We start from the raw sequence: 16,228 nt of genomic DNA, 5'->3' as shown, positions 1-16,228 counted from the left end.
AAAGTCGTCTGACCATAATTCACCGCACCGGTGAGTGCAGCTTGGTGAAGTGGGACGGAGGACCATTCCAGATAGCATTTGCGACTGGTGGTTAGCCATCGCCGGGAATCAAACTCAGAAAGCCAAGTTCATCCTGTGTCACAACTCCACTCGCAGACAGGCCCAGCGGGACAAGAATTGAAACCTGCTCATGCGGCTAGGACACTGTGTATGCGAAATGTCAAATAATATCATCATTTCACAAGTGAAACAAATTATCCAGCTTCTAACTGGACACCCAGTAACAATTTGCTCGCCATCGCTTGACTACGCGAGAGGCACACTTGTATCAAAAGACACAAAGATTCCCCACAGCCTTAACGGACTGTTGGGGCAAGTAACGCTAGCGTGCACCTATGAAGGCCGGCACGGTGCACGAGAGGGTGGGTGTCCAACACCTTGCCCGCCCGCCTTCATCTCCAGAGTGCCGACGCACAAAGACCAAACCATGTACTCACGTAGGTAAAAAATCAATAATAAAAATAATAGAAATAATAACAGAAATAAAATAATTATTTTATTTCTATTATTATTCCTATTATTTTATATTTTTCACCTACGTGACTTTACCGAAAAACCTAAGAGTATGAATCCTTGCAGTCACGAAAGCTTCAAATCTAGAATCAAACCATGTACTCGTTTACGGCCGAGTCAACTTAGGGGAGACCCAGAATCGGTTCAGATGTGTGCCACTGTTATTGGCCAAGAGCGTGATTAGAACTTCTGCCGGCGGGTTTGTAGCGAGGCGCACTAACCACTCCGCCACCGCTCCCCCTTCCGCATCAACACACGACGACAGGCACGGGCTCGTGCGTGCAGCCATAGCATTCACGCTGGCACGAGAACATTTGCCTAATTCATGAGATTATTTTTCCCAATTCCCTGCAATTTATCCCACGCTGAAAGCTCCTTTCAGAAACCCATGCTAAATGCCCACCCGTGGATAATTTGAGAGACTATTGCAGCCTCCCACGTGTGTAAGGCGTCACGATGGGGGAAGGGATCGAGAGCTCAGCGCAAGGGCCTGTACGTGCGCGCACGCTTTCATTGACACTTGCCCACTACTCATTTTCCTTGTGCCGATTTTGGAGGCCTCCGTGCGGCGTCAATAAATAACCCCGCGGAGTTACAAAACGCTCGCCGTTAATTGTAAACGTTATACGGGCGCTCAAAACCCGCTACCTAGAGGTCTTGCCGACAACTCACCCCCCCTCGTTAAAAACCGGGCAAGGGGTTTGGCTCGGCCGTGCCGTGGTATGCAGTGAGCTCAGCCGGTTCATACTCCATGAACCAATCAATCAGAGTGTGTTGGTCGCATACACGTGGAGTCGTTTGAGCATTGGCAGAGAGGTTAAGTTTTGCTCGACGGCACCGAAATCATTTACGTCACGTCCTGGTGTGCGATTGGCTATGTATGCTGTGTGGATATCGTGGCTGTGTGTGTTTATCTATGGTTTGTTGTTGTTTATGGTACACGGTTGGGCCCAGCTTGTAGTTGGGCACGGCATGTGGTTGGGTATGGGATGATGTTGTCAATGGATAGTTGTGTACTGTGTGTGTTGTCCATGGCGTGTGTGGTGGTGTGTGGCTGTGTGTAGTTAACCATGTTGTGTGAAAGTAGAGTGAAGTGTGCGGTGGTGCAGCGTGGTGGTGCAGCGTGGTGGTGCAGCGTGGTGGTGCAGCGTGGTGGTGCAGCGTGGTGGTGCAGCGTGGTGGTGCGATGCGGTGGTGCAGTGCGGTGGTGCAGCGTGGTGGTGCAGCGTGGTAGTGGGGTGCGATGGTGCGGTGCGGTAGTGCAGTGCGGTGCGGTGGTGCAGCGTGGTGGTGCAGCGTGGTGGTGCAGTGCGGTTGCCGTGCGCGCACCTCTTCTGGTTGTACGCCGAGTCCGTGGGCGTCTCCTCGACGAGGGTGACGTGCACGAGGACGCAGATGAGGACGAAGAGGACGGTGATCGTGTGCGCACGCCTGCACCCCCACATCGCCACGTCACACCGTCCGTTCACTCACATCGTCGCATCTCCCACATTGCCCACGGTGTCCCGGTACTAACCCTCCCACCCTCCCGTGCGCGATGGGTTTTCTGCATGCATCTGCGGTTGCTTTCCACATTGAGCCAAAGCACTCATCCAAGGAACTGGCCAAACATCCCAATGCAGGACCCTCTTGAGAAAAGAGTCAAGATGTGAGGATTCTCCTGGGTAATCAAGGTGCCCATAACTTTGAGATGCCAACCGGAGCAAACACGCAAACCCTTTGTGCGCTGGCAGCAACCCATGGGAAATACGCAACATCTCATGTCATCTTTGCAAATTCCAATAAACACTTCTGAAGACAAATACATCGTGGGAAGCGTTACATAACCCATACATGCGCGTGAATTTCTCTATTGTGCAACTTTTAAAATTAAGTCAATGTTCCCGCACACCACCCTCCCCCCATGTCCACAAGGATGTATTTTTGTGGCGAGGATGGAACCGAGGTCTGTTATTTGCCTCACCATCTTCTTGGTTCTTTCGGTAAAGTCACGTAGAAGGGAAGTAATAAAATAATAAAAATAAAACATAATAAAATAATTCTCACGACGACGGCTGCTTGCGTTGTGGCCGAAACGTCGAGAGAATTATTTTATTATGTTTTATTTTTATTATTTTATTATTTCCCTTCTACGTGACTTTACCGAAAGAACCAAGAAGATGAATCCCTGCAGTCACGAAAGAAGCTTTAAATCGAAATTTGCCTCACCATGTCAACCCCCGTCGACCCCACCACCCCTCCCTCCCTGTCCCCTCCCACCCCCACCGTGGCGTCACAATTAAACAGGGGGCACAGAACAACAACAACAACATGCCTTGTAAGCTCTATTCCAGTCAACGCACACCCATGATGACAAGCGAGCCTCCGACAACGACCGGATTGACTGTACCGCGAGCGCCGGGCAACGACTCATTAAAGGGAGCCCCCCCCCGCCCCGCAGGGGCTGGTTTGGGCACGCCAGCGGCGCGCACAGCGAACGCGGTCCGAGATGTGAAAAATGGTGACTCTGATTAAGATTCATAGTCTCGGTGACAAAGAGAAGTTGGGGCGTGCTGGGTCTGCTGGTAGTTCACCGCACCGCGCTACGAGCCCGGAGGCCCCGAGTTAGATTCCTGCTCACGACCAATAAATAATCTGTGACGAATACTTGACCCGGTCCTGGCCTCCCCTGGGTCGACTCGGCCTCAAATGTGTACAGTACCTAGTGCGATGTGTAACAAAAACACATCAGTACTGGGGAGACAAAGGCGGCCGGGCGTGGTGCTGGGCAACTATCCCTTGGTGTGTTGTGCCGGCCCTAATCGGTGCTTGGTAAAAGCGCCTGCCCAAATAGTCTGTTAGAGGCTATACGGTGCAACTCTGGCGTGGGATCAGAGCTCATAACGAGGACTCGAAAGTGACCGCGTGCCAAAATTGCGTTTGCAAATGAGTAAAGTGATGGCAGGGAATTTCAACTTGCCGCGAGCTACCCCGACACCGTGCCTCTGGCATGAAGGGTGATTTAAAATGACGCTGCCCAGCAACGTTTTTTTCCTTTCAACTTCACCCAATGATGACGATGCCCCCCTCTCAAACCCAGATCCTAGTCCCCCCTCCACTTCATATTCAACCAGCGCAGATCAGCACGGAGAGATATGGTCAAACAAACTACCATCGTGACCTACAGGCGTTCACGCAGCAGTGGATTAACTTAACGGCTGGAATTTATAACTATTTTTTAAAATCTATATTATAATTACAGATAGCTCCTTAATCTCTGGTTTTACGCCGCTCCTCCTCACAGCGCATTCCCGATGACAATTCTTTTCACCAAGAGCGAAGTGCGAGCTCATCGCAAGTAACCGTAAATATTCGGAAGTAAATCTTTCGGCTGTGCATAACCTAAGTACGTGGCATTGACACTGACCTAACACAGACCACCGCTCACGTACTTAAGAGTTTTGTTTTTTGAATCTCTTAAACATTTGAAATGCCAAACATTTGGAATCATTAATCACGAAAATGTTTGGGTTTAGTGATTAATGATTCCCACCCAGTGTATCTGCTTAATCTGTAAGCTCAAAATCGCCATGAGATGTCTGACAGGACACAATAATTATAACTCGCAGTGACTGTGCAACACGGCTCTTTCAAAACTGTGAAACATTTCAAACGCAGCTGGCGACAGTGTCATCACAGGCTCGAAGCGTAATTAAATGCACCCATGTGTTGCAATTAGATATAATACAACGCCAATGACCAAATCACCTGCGATGCTCCCTCTCAGTCATGGTCTATCCACTGCTAAATGAAAGCCTCCCCCATGCTATCGCCCATTTCCCACAATCCTCCACCTCACTCCGGCGCACGGGCTGATTTCGTTACTCCATCTCCGGCGCGTTCCCTCCTCTGACTGCCATTCCTTAACCGGTTTCGTCCCATCGACCATCTCCCCCTCTGGCCATAATGTGTCCGGCCCAAACCCAATTAACTCTCCTTGACGTATTGTCTCTAATTTTGCATATTGCTCCCCCGATCCAAGTGCTCCTCTCGCTGTCCCTCGGTGTAATTCGTTGTTTGTGTTATTGCTGGAGTAACTTTCTGACCCGTCCCTGCCGGACATCTGCGAAAAAAGTGCTTCATACGTCATCGGGTTCCTCTTCCAGTCTCAATAAATATCCTGATGCAAGATTCTGAATTCTGAGCGTGCATCTCTCCGTGCCTCTTTGGCGCTTTTTATATTCCATTACATATTCTTGGTCAGCCTAAGAAGCTCCACAAAGAGAAGAACGGAGAATCGCATACAGTACACAATGATGGCAATGAGCCACATAAACACCGGGCATGACACAACGTTAAATACCGTAGCTAGTCGCCGCAATGTATGAGCCCTCCTACGTTGCCGAACAGCCAATACGCGGGTAGACAGACCTGTGTACAAGTTTTCATGCGGGCAGGAGAAGCATTGGTGCAGTCATGAACCTGATGACCAGACTTCGATTCCCGGTCACAGCTAACATCGGTGGTTGAGTGACAGCTGAATGGACACTGACCGGCGTGGTGAAGCATGGCCAAACAGCCTCTGTCATTCAAAGCATGGGGGAGGCCTTCATCCAACATTGGTCTACGGGCTGGGCAGCATAACGAGCAATAGCTTGGCGGAGCAAAGCATACAGAGACATTGTTAGTCACCCCGCTGGCAGGAGCTAAATATAGACTGCCCTGCGCCAGTAAAGAAAAACTCTACTGGGACGAGACTAGTGTCAAAGCACTGATTGTGCAGTGTGGATGTCAAGTTTCCAAAATGCGCTTGGTTCGTACATGTATAAAAATAATTTTAAAAAAAAAGACTGCGCTCTTGTACGGAATGCCGATGTGTTGTCAGAGATGTGGATTGACACGAAGGGCTGTTAAATTATCATACTTTATACGTGCGACATATGAATTTAATGTGCGCGCATGTACGCATGCCTTTTATTGTTTAAATGAAAAAGGGGGCGGCCGTAATGTAAAATATTTACGATATGAGCTTCGGGAGCGCCAACAATACAAATCGCCATTCGGCAAACCGATGCAAGAATTGGCGCATCTTCTCGGCCACGTAATCTCTCGAGACTCGTGGGAAGACTGAGGAGGAACCACTAAACTGGTGCCTCGTTCTCCCAACTAAGTTTGAACCGTAACCAAGAAGACCTGAAAGATTTGCTCCAGGCATGCCATCAAAGCAATACGTGAAGAACAAGTTTTGCTGGCTGGCCGGCTGCTGTCAAAATGATGCCGAGAGTGCTTCTCACGAGCGAAGGTGTGGGTCTGATGACAATTTTGTCCCCGGGTGTTGAATTCATCGATGACGCTCGGCTGCTAAACGCGCCCTGCTGCTGCCGCTGCTGCTGCTGCTGCTGCCGCCACTCCTATTCCCAAGGCGTTGTTCACCTATGCTGGTGACGCGTTTCAAAACATCATTACCATCCGAGCGATCGCACATACACACACACACGTAGCTACGTAACTTGAACATACGTAACACTTTATGTAACTGGCAGGGCGGGAATACGGATCGGTGCGCGGGGCGCAGTAAAATTTGAGCAACTGTGAGCTGTAAAACCCATTCAGATCATTTGAATGCCAACATATAACTATACCGCACCTGCGATTTGCACTGTTGGCTGCGTGCTGTGCGAAAGAAGTTCAACACACAAACATGCACAGGTTTTTCGCGGTTGTGCTGTACAGTGTCTCCCGTGCGGCACAACACACATCAGACAGCTGTGGTGCTAGTCGTCGTCATCAGCAATTAGGGGTGCAATGATGCCTCGATTAATGTAGATTAATTCTTAAGCTTATGATGAACGCGCAAAATTGCGTTTGTGAGAATCTTTTTGAAATCCGTGTACGTTGAATGAAATGGGATCACGCAATTCCTGCAAGACGCTAATGATCGCTACATTAACAACAATAAAGCAAAGAGTACACTTGAATTAAATCGTGACCTTGGATTACGATAATTAATGGAACTGCCAAAGGGGAGGTGGGGGTGGGGTGGATCTCATTGTTATACACTTAATAGCAGTCACGAACAGAGAAAAAAAACTGCATCAGCATCATTACCAACATTATCATCAAAACCTTCATTATGCCACCATGGTCAGTAAAATGGGTGTTCGTGCAGTGCGCTGTGAAAACGATGACCCGCAGTTAAACTCACAGCAACAGCAGCAGCAGCAGCGGCGGCGAGTGAGGTCTGAGCCGGTCCTGGGCACCCCCGACTAAAGATTAATTTTGAGAGCGCCGTGATGGTGAGATGTTAACTACCTCGCCTGGTATGAAGGAGGTAGTGGGTTCGATCCCGACCCTGAAGTCTGTATATTTGAAGTTTGCGTGTCTCTCTCTCCGTGGTCGCGTGGATTTTTCTCCGGGTCCTCTGGTTTTCCCTCCACATTTATAAACATGCGTTTAGAGCATTTGGCTGCTATACATTTCCACGTGATAAGCCACTTCGTTTAGCTATGATTTGTGGCCAGGTCGCTTCTGAAAAAGAGCTATATATCTCAGTGGGCCATGCCTGGTAAAATAAAAATTTTTTTTTTAAGAACGGTCCAACAGTGCCTATGACTGAAAGGTATGGGAGGGCCTTCATCCAGTAGTGGGTTGATGAGGGGCAGTAACATTTTAATGCACTGTATACCTGTGTTCCCACCAGCCTTCAAACGGCTAAACTTTTTAAGACAAGAACCGCAAACAATGCTGGTAAGCGTGTGTGTGGGTGTCTTCGGATATATAGATGCACTGAAAGCAAGCGACAACCCACGAGAAACGGAGAGCTCTCATCTTGTACAATCGTACGGCGTGAATTTTAAACTCCACAAAGAACGTGTAAGCGAAGAGAGAGAACACAGCTTGGCGACCACCACCTCACTGCCATCTGCGAGTTGCAATGTAACAGAGATGGAGCGATTACCAGACAGTGCGTGTAAGGGTGCTGCGCATTCAGGCGAAGGCAGAGCGAGAGAGTGGGGATTTCATGCCATTCATCATCCGTCCGTTGGTGGTAAACGGAGGGCAACTGTAGATATGACGACGGTAGCTAGGCTCTTATTATTTTATTCTTAAGCGGTAAAACTGGCCGTTGTCCATTTATTTTTTTGACTTTAGCACTGGGAGAAGACGCCGGGACCAGCCCAGGACATGACATGCTGGTGGGATTTTGCCGCTCGGCTGGCCTGGGAATGCCTGGGAATTCCCCAGGAAGAGCTAGAGCCCGTTGCCAGGGAAAGGGAGGGCCTGCACCGCCCTACTCAACATGCTGCCGTCGGGACCCTGGCCAGGTTAAGCGGATTGAGAAACGGAGGAAACAAACGAGCAAACTTAAGCACCCCCCGTTTCTTTTTCTTTAGTATAGACAAAGAAAAACAAATGCGGGGGCAGTCGCTCGACAAATGTTCTTCTCAAAAGGATCACAATAATCAAATCAAGGACATTGCACAGTGGAGCATTATTCGCAACACGTCATCCACCAACTCCATAGTGGCTTCAGGCCTGGAACACCATGCATCGCTTCACTGCTTCATATCTACTCTTACCCTTGTGATGTAACCAGCGATCCGTGCGTGTAAGCGTCGGTGTTTTTTAAAATCGTGGTACTGTATGCTGCATGCATCGGTTTTCACGCCAACCCGTGAAGCCACTGGAGACACTGACGTCCACCACAATGCGTTAAAAATCGTACATGAAATAAAATTCTGTTCAAGACGTAGGCTTTAGCGACCAATATCATCTATAATGGAGGTTCGTTACGAGTACAGCACACCGGTGTGTTGGAGAACTAATTCAGACGTTAAATGTTGTGGAGTTGCTCTCCAGCACACCGGTGTGCTGTACGTGACAAACCTTACTAATTGGCTGTGTCAGGTGGTGGCGGGTTTAACGACACATTTATATTCATGCAAACTAACAAAAAAAAGACCTGTCTTGTGGATAAAACAAAATTCCACGTGTGGAAAACATCGTGAATCTGAATGGCGACAATTCATAAAATTTCCAAGCGGTTAATCGTTTATCTTCTACGAAACAGGACATGAAAACTATATATTTTTTATTTTACCAGGTAAGGCCTACTGAGCTATATAGGTCTTTTTCAGAAGCGACCTGGGCACAAATGATAACCCAACGTAGTGGCTCACCATGTGGAAATGTGTTATCAGCCAAATATTCGAAAAGGCACGTTTCTAAATGTGGAGAGAAAAACCGGAGGACCTGGAGAAAAATCCACGCGACCACGGGGAGAGAGACACGCAAACTCCAAATATACAGCAAGCATCAGGGTCGGGATTGATCCCACGACTTCCTGTATACCAGACGAGGTAGTTAACATCTTGCTACTGCAGCACCTCAATATAGTTTGCACCGTATACCACCACCGGATTGCACAATTCATGACATAATATACTGCTGAGCGCCTGACTTACACAGGACACCACTGCACTGTACATAACAGTGCCGTACACTTGTAATAAAGTCATTTATTTATTCATTCACTCATAAAAGTCACAAAGTCACCGAGTCTCGCGCCTCGTTTTCAGGAGGGTGCTGCTGCTGCTGCGGAACGCGCGACCAATCCCATTCGCGAGTGGTTCGTACCCAGACGAAACCCACCACGCATACAAGATGGGTGGGAGGGGGGGGGGGCAACACTCACAGCTCCGTAAAGGTGGATTCAAGAATCCATTGCTGTGCCGCAGCACTCACCTACATCACAGAGTATTTTCCAAGCTGGTGGTAGCGTCTAAGCGCTAACCGGACTCGACCCCGGGTTTGGCTTCCGAGCCCCGATCAGATCAGGTTCATTCAGCGCGATCCGGTTGTAGGCGGTGTTGTAATGTACCGTTTGCTCATAGCTTACCACAAAGCAGTGTGCTGTGCTTGTTCTACGATGCTACACACATTAAACTGCATCACTGGCATTCCTACGTAAAAAGAAAATGGAATGTGACCCCATTAGAATGCAATTAGGTTTTCAAAACCCTTTCTCAAACCTTAACCCTTCCCCAAGCCCTCCCCCCAAACGAATCTAGTCACAAACAATAAACTAATATGAAAGAATCCTGAACCCCAAATAAAATTGTACCAACAAAACATAGATATTTAAAATGAAAACCCCAAAGGTGCAACCCCCACGAAAATATAACCATGACCGTAGCCCTGCCCAATTGTTAGTCGCGTCTGGAAATCAATCTCAGGTTTCAAATCTGAACGCGCAAATTGCACCATTATTACGGAATAATGCGTAATAACTGTGGTACAGCAAGGAAATACATAACCGTGTCAAGTGAAACATTTTCATGCACAAATGTCATGTTTCTTCAACTATTTTTGCACTGTACCCGACATATGGTCAAAGGTGCCGTCCATAAATGACATCACGCGATTTTGGACGATTAATTGACCCCCCACCCTCGTTGCACGGCGTCACAAAAAGTCAGACCCCCCTCAAATATGACGTTACAAAGCTCAGCCCGCCCCCCCCCAAAAAAAAATATAAACATGCTTCAAATCGCTTTAAACTATTGTCATTGTAGTGCGTATTTAATGTGGCGCTGCACTCTGATGTTGTAGGAGAAAACATTTATTAAAAAGTCTATTTAATCAAGTAGAACGTGTTGTCTATATTTATTTAAAGTTACGCATTTTGATGTGAAGTCGCATTTTTCAAACCCCCCCCCCTCGTCACACATCGTCACAAACCCCCCCTCACCCCCCTAGGTGCGTGACGTCATTTATGGACGGCCCCAAAACTGTAATTGCCCAGCACGGAAAACCGGTGAGATGCAGAGAAGTCCTTTTGTGTCTCCACTTTGCAACAAAATAAAAAACAGCCACACGCAGCAGTCAACCGCCACTTCCTGCACACAACCAAGATACATGTTTGCTGAAGGCCTTTTTAGGTGTCCTTTGTCAAAAAAGCAGAGGCAAGGTGTCAGGCCACAAAAGCCACTATTTTCTTAACAAGCCTGATTCTGCTGATGAGACCCTGAATATCGAAACCAGTGCCAGAGTCCGATTGCTTAAACAAATGCTGCTGGATAATATTGTATTCTTGGTTCTTTTGGTAAAGTCATGTAAATCGAAAACAAAAAATTGTAAGTTAAATAAAAAATAAAATAAACTAAAATTAAAATAATATTGGTCTGGAAAGACAATGTACTGATGGCTTTATGTTGTATTAATGTATTTATATGTGGGGGACACAGAATAGAGTTTTACTAAGTGTATATGGTTTGTATCGACTACCAGAGATCGTTAATGGTACCACCATATCTCAGCATCACTTCTTTCCTCCTGCCAAATCCTTGCAGCTGCTGCTGCACAGTCGACACGATACTGCACAAGTCTGATCTGAAGAGTTTCATTAGCACCCACCACCTGCATTTAGGTCTAACCCTGGCATTCACCACACCACCCACTCCACCTCCAATACAGCGACACGGATGTAGGGGATGGTGGATCATTAACAGATGAGAGCACTGCGAAAGATGGCCACAGACACCCAGATCGTCCTTGCAAAGGATTATGTTTTGTGTGCCTCAATGGCAGATCTCATTCTCTGGTTAAAAACGTATATTTCCTTGGGTGGCCTTGAGTCAGCGGTAAAATTCCATGGCCAGTTGGTATTAAAAGACCATTGTTGACTTCCCACAAATTGGTACGGGACTAGTTTTAACTGCCCCAGAGGGATGAAAGTCAAACGCAATTTTAGTTTCGTCACTCAACTGTGTACACGAACCACTCTGCCAGCCAACACAATCATATTCACATTTTTATACAGGTGCCCTCTTTTCCCCTCCTAAATGTTTTACGTCGTTTTAATTTTGCGCGCGAACTCAAGACAAATTGTGCTCTCAGCATAATTCACAAGCCGAAACTAATTCGAATGACACAAACTTTCAGGGCTCACATTACAAGCAGAACCACAGACAATGCGGGGAAATGCAACCGGGCGGCGAGCCGGCGCGCCATCAATTGCCAACCGAGCTCTGCGATCCTCTGCATATCGGGATGTTCTCAGCCAATGAGGAGGGCAGGGAAGCGTACAACGAGGCTCCCACTGCGAGTACTGCGGGGAGAGTTTCAGGGACTGTGCTCACCAGAAGAAGGTGTTGGACTCCTCGTCGAGGACACGGTCTTCCTCCGAGGGGAGTAGGGGACGAGGGCTCTCGCTGACCCCAGGACTCTCGGACTCACAAGTGCTGCAGTCCCCTCCAGACACGTCACCGTGTTGCGAACATTCTCCACCCTCCGCCATCACTCACGGCAATCTCCGCGATGACGACGACGACGATCACCTGGATGATGACGATGATGATGATGGCTTTCTTACTTTGTGTGCCACTGCAAGGTGGTGAATTGTGGTGATGGATGATAACGAATTGCTAGCGGATGTCACCGATTGTCAATAATGATGACGATGGGAAGAAGCCTACTTACTGATGATGGTGCCCGCTGTTCAAACGTGATGATAGTATAATGATGATCTTACGAACAGGTGTCAATGACAAGTGAAGATGGTGATGATGATGTCGTCGTCGGTTGTCTGAAACAAGACGGACAAGTCCAAAAGACAGGGAAAGTCTACTGCATAGCACAGAATACTCGTTTACATGACCACTCACTGTAGCGACGTGTGCTGGCGACGAGTGTATATAGAACCTCAAAGTGGAATTTATAAGTCAACTATTCAAGGCAAACCCATTTAGGATCAGTGTAAAATAAAAAAAAGTAATTTACAGAGTCCTACACAGATTAACAGGGCACACCAGGGGGGGCTGGGGTGTGATCAGATCCCACCACACACTCACTCTCATTTATGGCTGAGTCAACCTACTGGAGGAACACACACATTCAGTATATACAAACGATGTATACACACACACAATGCACAGATAAATCAGTCGGATACAACCCTTACTAGGTGTAGCTAGTGGTGTGTACTCTAGGGTAACACGTGGTGTGTACTGTAGTGTAACACGTGGTGTGTACTGTAGGTGTAACACGTGGTGTGTACTGTAGGTGTAACACGTGGTGTGTACTGTAGGTGTAGCTAGTGATGTGTACTGTAGGTATAACACGTGGTGTGTACTGTAGTGTAACACGTGGTGTGTACTGTAGTGTAACACGTGTGTACTGCAGGTGTAGCTAGTGGTGTGTACTGTAGGTGTAACACGTGGTGTGTACTGTAGTTGTAACACGTGGTGTGTACTGTAGGTGTCTACAACATGTCCAGATTAACACACGGTACAGCACAAAAAAACACACAACACATTGAAAAGTACATTATAAATACTGCACTGAATACACTCACACAATACGTACAGTATGCAGTACACACAACACATTCTAAATCATTATAAATGCTGTCCACTATATTGGCACACAAGCAATAGAACATGTTCTCGATACTGTACAGTAGCACACTATATAACACTTATATAAACACACAACACAGCCAGACACATGCCGTCACATTCCCCAACACACACAGGGCACATACACACACATACACTCACAACACACAATCACATACATACACATATATACAGCCACACTCACAACATACACACACCATACACTCACATGCACTCACAACACACACACATACACACTCACAACATACACACACCATACACTCACATACACTCACAACACATACACACTCACAACATACACACACCATACACTCACATACACTCACAACACATACACACTCACAACACATACACACTCACAACATACACACACCATACACTCACATACACTCACCATACACTCACATACACTCACAACACACACATACACACACAACACACACCATACACACAACACACAGCTACACAAGCACATGTGGAGAGAAGTATTGCGCTCATCACTACACTCACTCACAACACATCCACAACACACACACATAACACAAACAACACACTCACACACCATACACCCACCATACATAATACACACACACCATACATAACACACAACACACCCCACACTCAACCCTCACAACACACACCACACACAACACATACACAACACTCACACACCATACACAACACACACAACACACTCACACACCATACACACACCACACATACACAACATACACAGCATACACACCATACATACACACACCATACACACACCATACATACACACAACATACACACACCATACATACACACAACATACACAGCACACACACCACACATACAACAAAGATCACCCGTCTAGCCTCAACAGATTGTTGGGCCAAGTGCAGCGAGCGAAGTGTCGCGCCTCTGAATGTCGGGCACGGCACACGAGGGGAGGGGGGTGGGTGGCCAGCACCACGCCCGGCCGCCTTTGTCTCCCCCAGTGGCAACACGACGACACATGCCATCATCATCATCGCCACACAACTCAACAGCAGCGAGTGGAGGAGAGCGAGGAGAGTGAAAGAGAACCCCTTTGACCATCAACCAACACTCGCACACAACAACAACACCACCACCACACACACAACAACAACGCACCCAACAACACCACACAACAACAACACACATACCTCTGGCGTCGACATCCACGCGTCAATCTTCTAATTATTGCTGCTGCTGTTGCTGTGTGTATGTTGAAGACTGCTGTGGTTGTTGTGTTCCCTTGCCCTGTGTGTATGTTGAAGACTGCTGCTGTGTTCACTTGCCCTGTGTGTATGTTGAAGACTGCTGCTGCTGCTGTGTGTATGTTAAAGACTGCTGCTGTGTTCCCTTGCCCTGTGTGTATGTTGAAGACTGCTGCTGCTGTGTGTATGTTGAAGACTGCTGCTGTGTTCCCTTGCCCTGTGTGTATGTTGAAGACTGCTGTTGTGTTCCCTTGCCCTGTGTGTATGTTGAAGACTGCTGCTGCTGCTGTGTGTACTGTATGTTGAAGACTGCTGCTGCTGCTGCTTCTGCTGTGTATGCTGAAGACTGCTGCTGTTGTTGTGTGTATGCTGAAGACTGCTGCTGTGTTCCCTTGCCCTGTGTGTATGTTGAAGACTGCTGTTGTGTTCCCTTGCCCTGTGTGTATGTTGAAGACTGCTGCTGCTGCTGCTGTGTGTACTGTATGTTGAAGACTGCTGCTGCTGCTGCTTCTGCTGTGTATGCTGAAGACTGCTGCTGTTGTTGTGTGTATGCTGAAGACTGCTGCTGTGTTCCCTTGCCCTGTGTGTATGTTGAAGACTGCTGCTGTTGCTGTGTGTATGCTGAAGACTGCTGCTGCTTCTGCTGCTTCTGAGTGAGGCTTGCACGCAGCAGCGACAAGTTGCGAGGAGTGGGGGGGCTGCCTGCCTCTGGCCGAGCCGGTTTCTCAAACTCCGCTGCGCTGGAATGAGGCGCGCGGCTTCGTGCGTCAGCGTCATTCTCCTCCCCCCCCCCACCACCACCACACCCCACCACCACCATCACTCCCACACCACCACCACTCCCACACCACCACCACTCCCACACCACCACCACTCCCACACCACCACCACTCCCACACCACCACCACTCCCACACCACCACCACTCCCACACCACCACCACTCCCACACCACCACCACTCCCACACCACCACCACTCCCACACCACCACAATCACACCCCTCCCACCACTACCACCTCCACCACCACCATTCCCACACCACCACCACCACTCCCACACCACCACCACCACTCTCACACCACCACCACTCCCACACCACCACCATCACTCCCACACCACCACCACTCCCACCACCCTCCTCCCACACCATCCCCCCACCACTCCCACACCACCGCCACCACTCCCACCACCCCCCTCCCACACCACCTCCCCACCACTCCCACACCACCCCCCCACCACTCCCACACCACCGCCACCACTCCCACCACCACCCTAACCCCCACCACACCACCACCATCACCCCCATCATCACCCCATCACCCCCACTCCCACACCACCACCACACTCCCACCACCACACTACCTCCACCACACCACCACCATCACTCACACCATATCACCTCCACCATACCACCCCCACCACACCACACCCCCACCATCACCCCCACCACACCCCCACCACACCACCATCACCACCCCCACACCACACTCCCACCATCACTCCCACCATCACTCCCACCACACCCCCACCACCATCACACCACCACACCACCACCACACCACACCCCCACACCACACTCCCACCATCACTCCCACCATCACTCCCACCACACCCCCACACCCCCACCACCACCACACCACCACACCACACCACCACACCACTACACCACCACACCACACCCCCACACCGCACTCCCACCATCACTCCCACCACACCCCCACACCCCCACCACCACCACACCACACCACCACACCACCACTACACCACACCCCCACCACCCCACCACATCACATCACCACACCACACCCCCACCACACCACCACTACACCATACCCCCACCACCCCACCACCACCACACCACACCACACCCCCACCACACCACCACCACCCCCCACCTCCACAACCCCCACCCCCCTCTTAAGAGCCCCCCCCCCGCCAGCCCTTCCCTCCCTCCTCGGCCATAAGATGACTTTCGAGGGATTCCTTTTAAACGCGCAGGGCTTTGCCGACCAATATTACGATTCACAGTTC

At 49.0% G+C, this 16,228-nt stretch overlaps 1 protein-coding gene across 2 annotated transcripts in view; it reads right to left on the bottom strand.

Annotated features, from left to right (window-relative positions):
- LOC144723061 (phosphatidylserine synthase 2-like) overlaps positions 1–14,951 on the bottom strand; it is a 31,200-nt gene extending 16,249 nt beyond the window's left edge. The window contains exons 1-3 of one of the 2 annotated variants that reach the window (XM_078601605.1): positions 14,144–14,951; positions 11,694–12,139; positions 1,903–2,004 (exon numbers count right to left, since the gene is read on the bottom strand). In XM_078601605.1, the coding sequence (XP_078457731.1) occupies positions 1,903–2,004; positions 11,694–11,851 (260 nt within the window). In that variant the 5' untranslated portion in view covers positions 11,852–12,139; positions 14,144–14,951. Of the gene's footprint in view, positions 1–1,902; positions 2,005–11,693; positions 12,140–12,404; positions 13,739–14,143 lie in introns of those variants that run through there. The other variant, XM_078601606.1, reaches the window with a different exon arrangement.
- Positions 14,952–16,228: the final 1,277 nt, after the last annotated feature.

Source organism: Lampetra planeri, chromosome 16 (assembly GCF_965212315.1).
Source record: "Lampetra planeri chromosome 16, kcLamPlan1.2.h2, whole genome shotgun sequence".
Taxonomy (NCBI): domain Eukaryota; kingdom Metazoa; phylum Chordata; class Hyperoartia; order Petromyzontiformes; family Petromyzontidae; genus Lampetra; species Lampetra planeri.
This window is presented reverse-complemented; position numbering and strand designations above follow the sequence as displayed.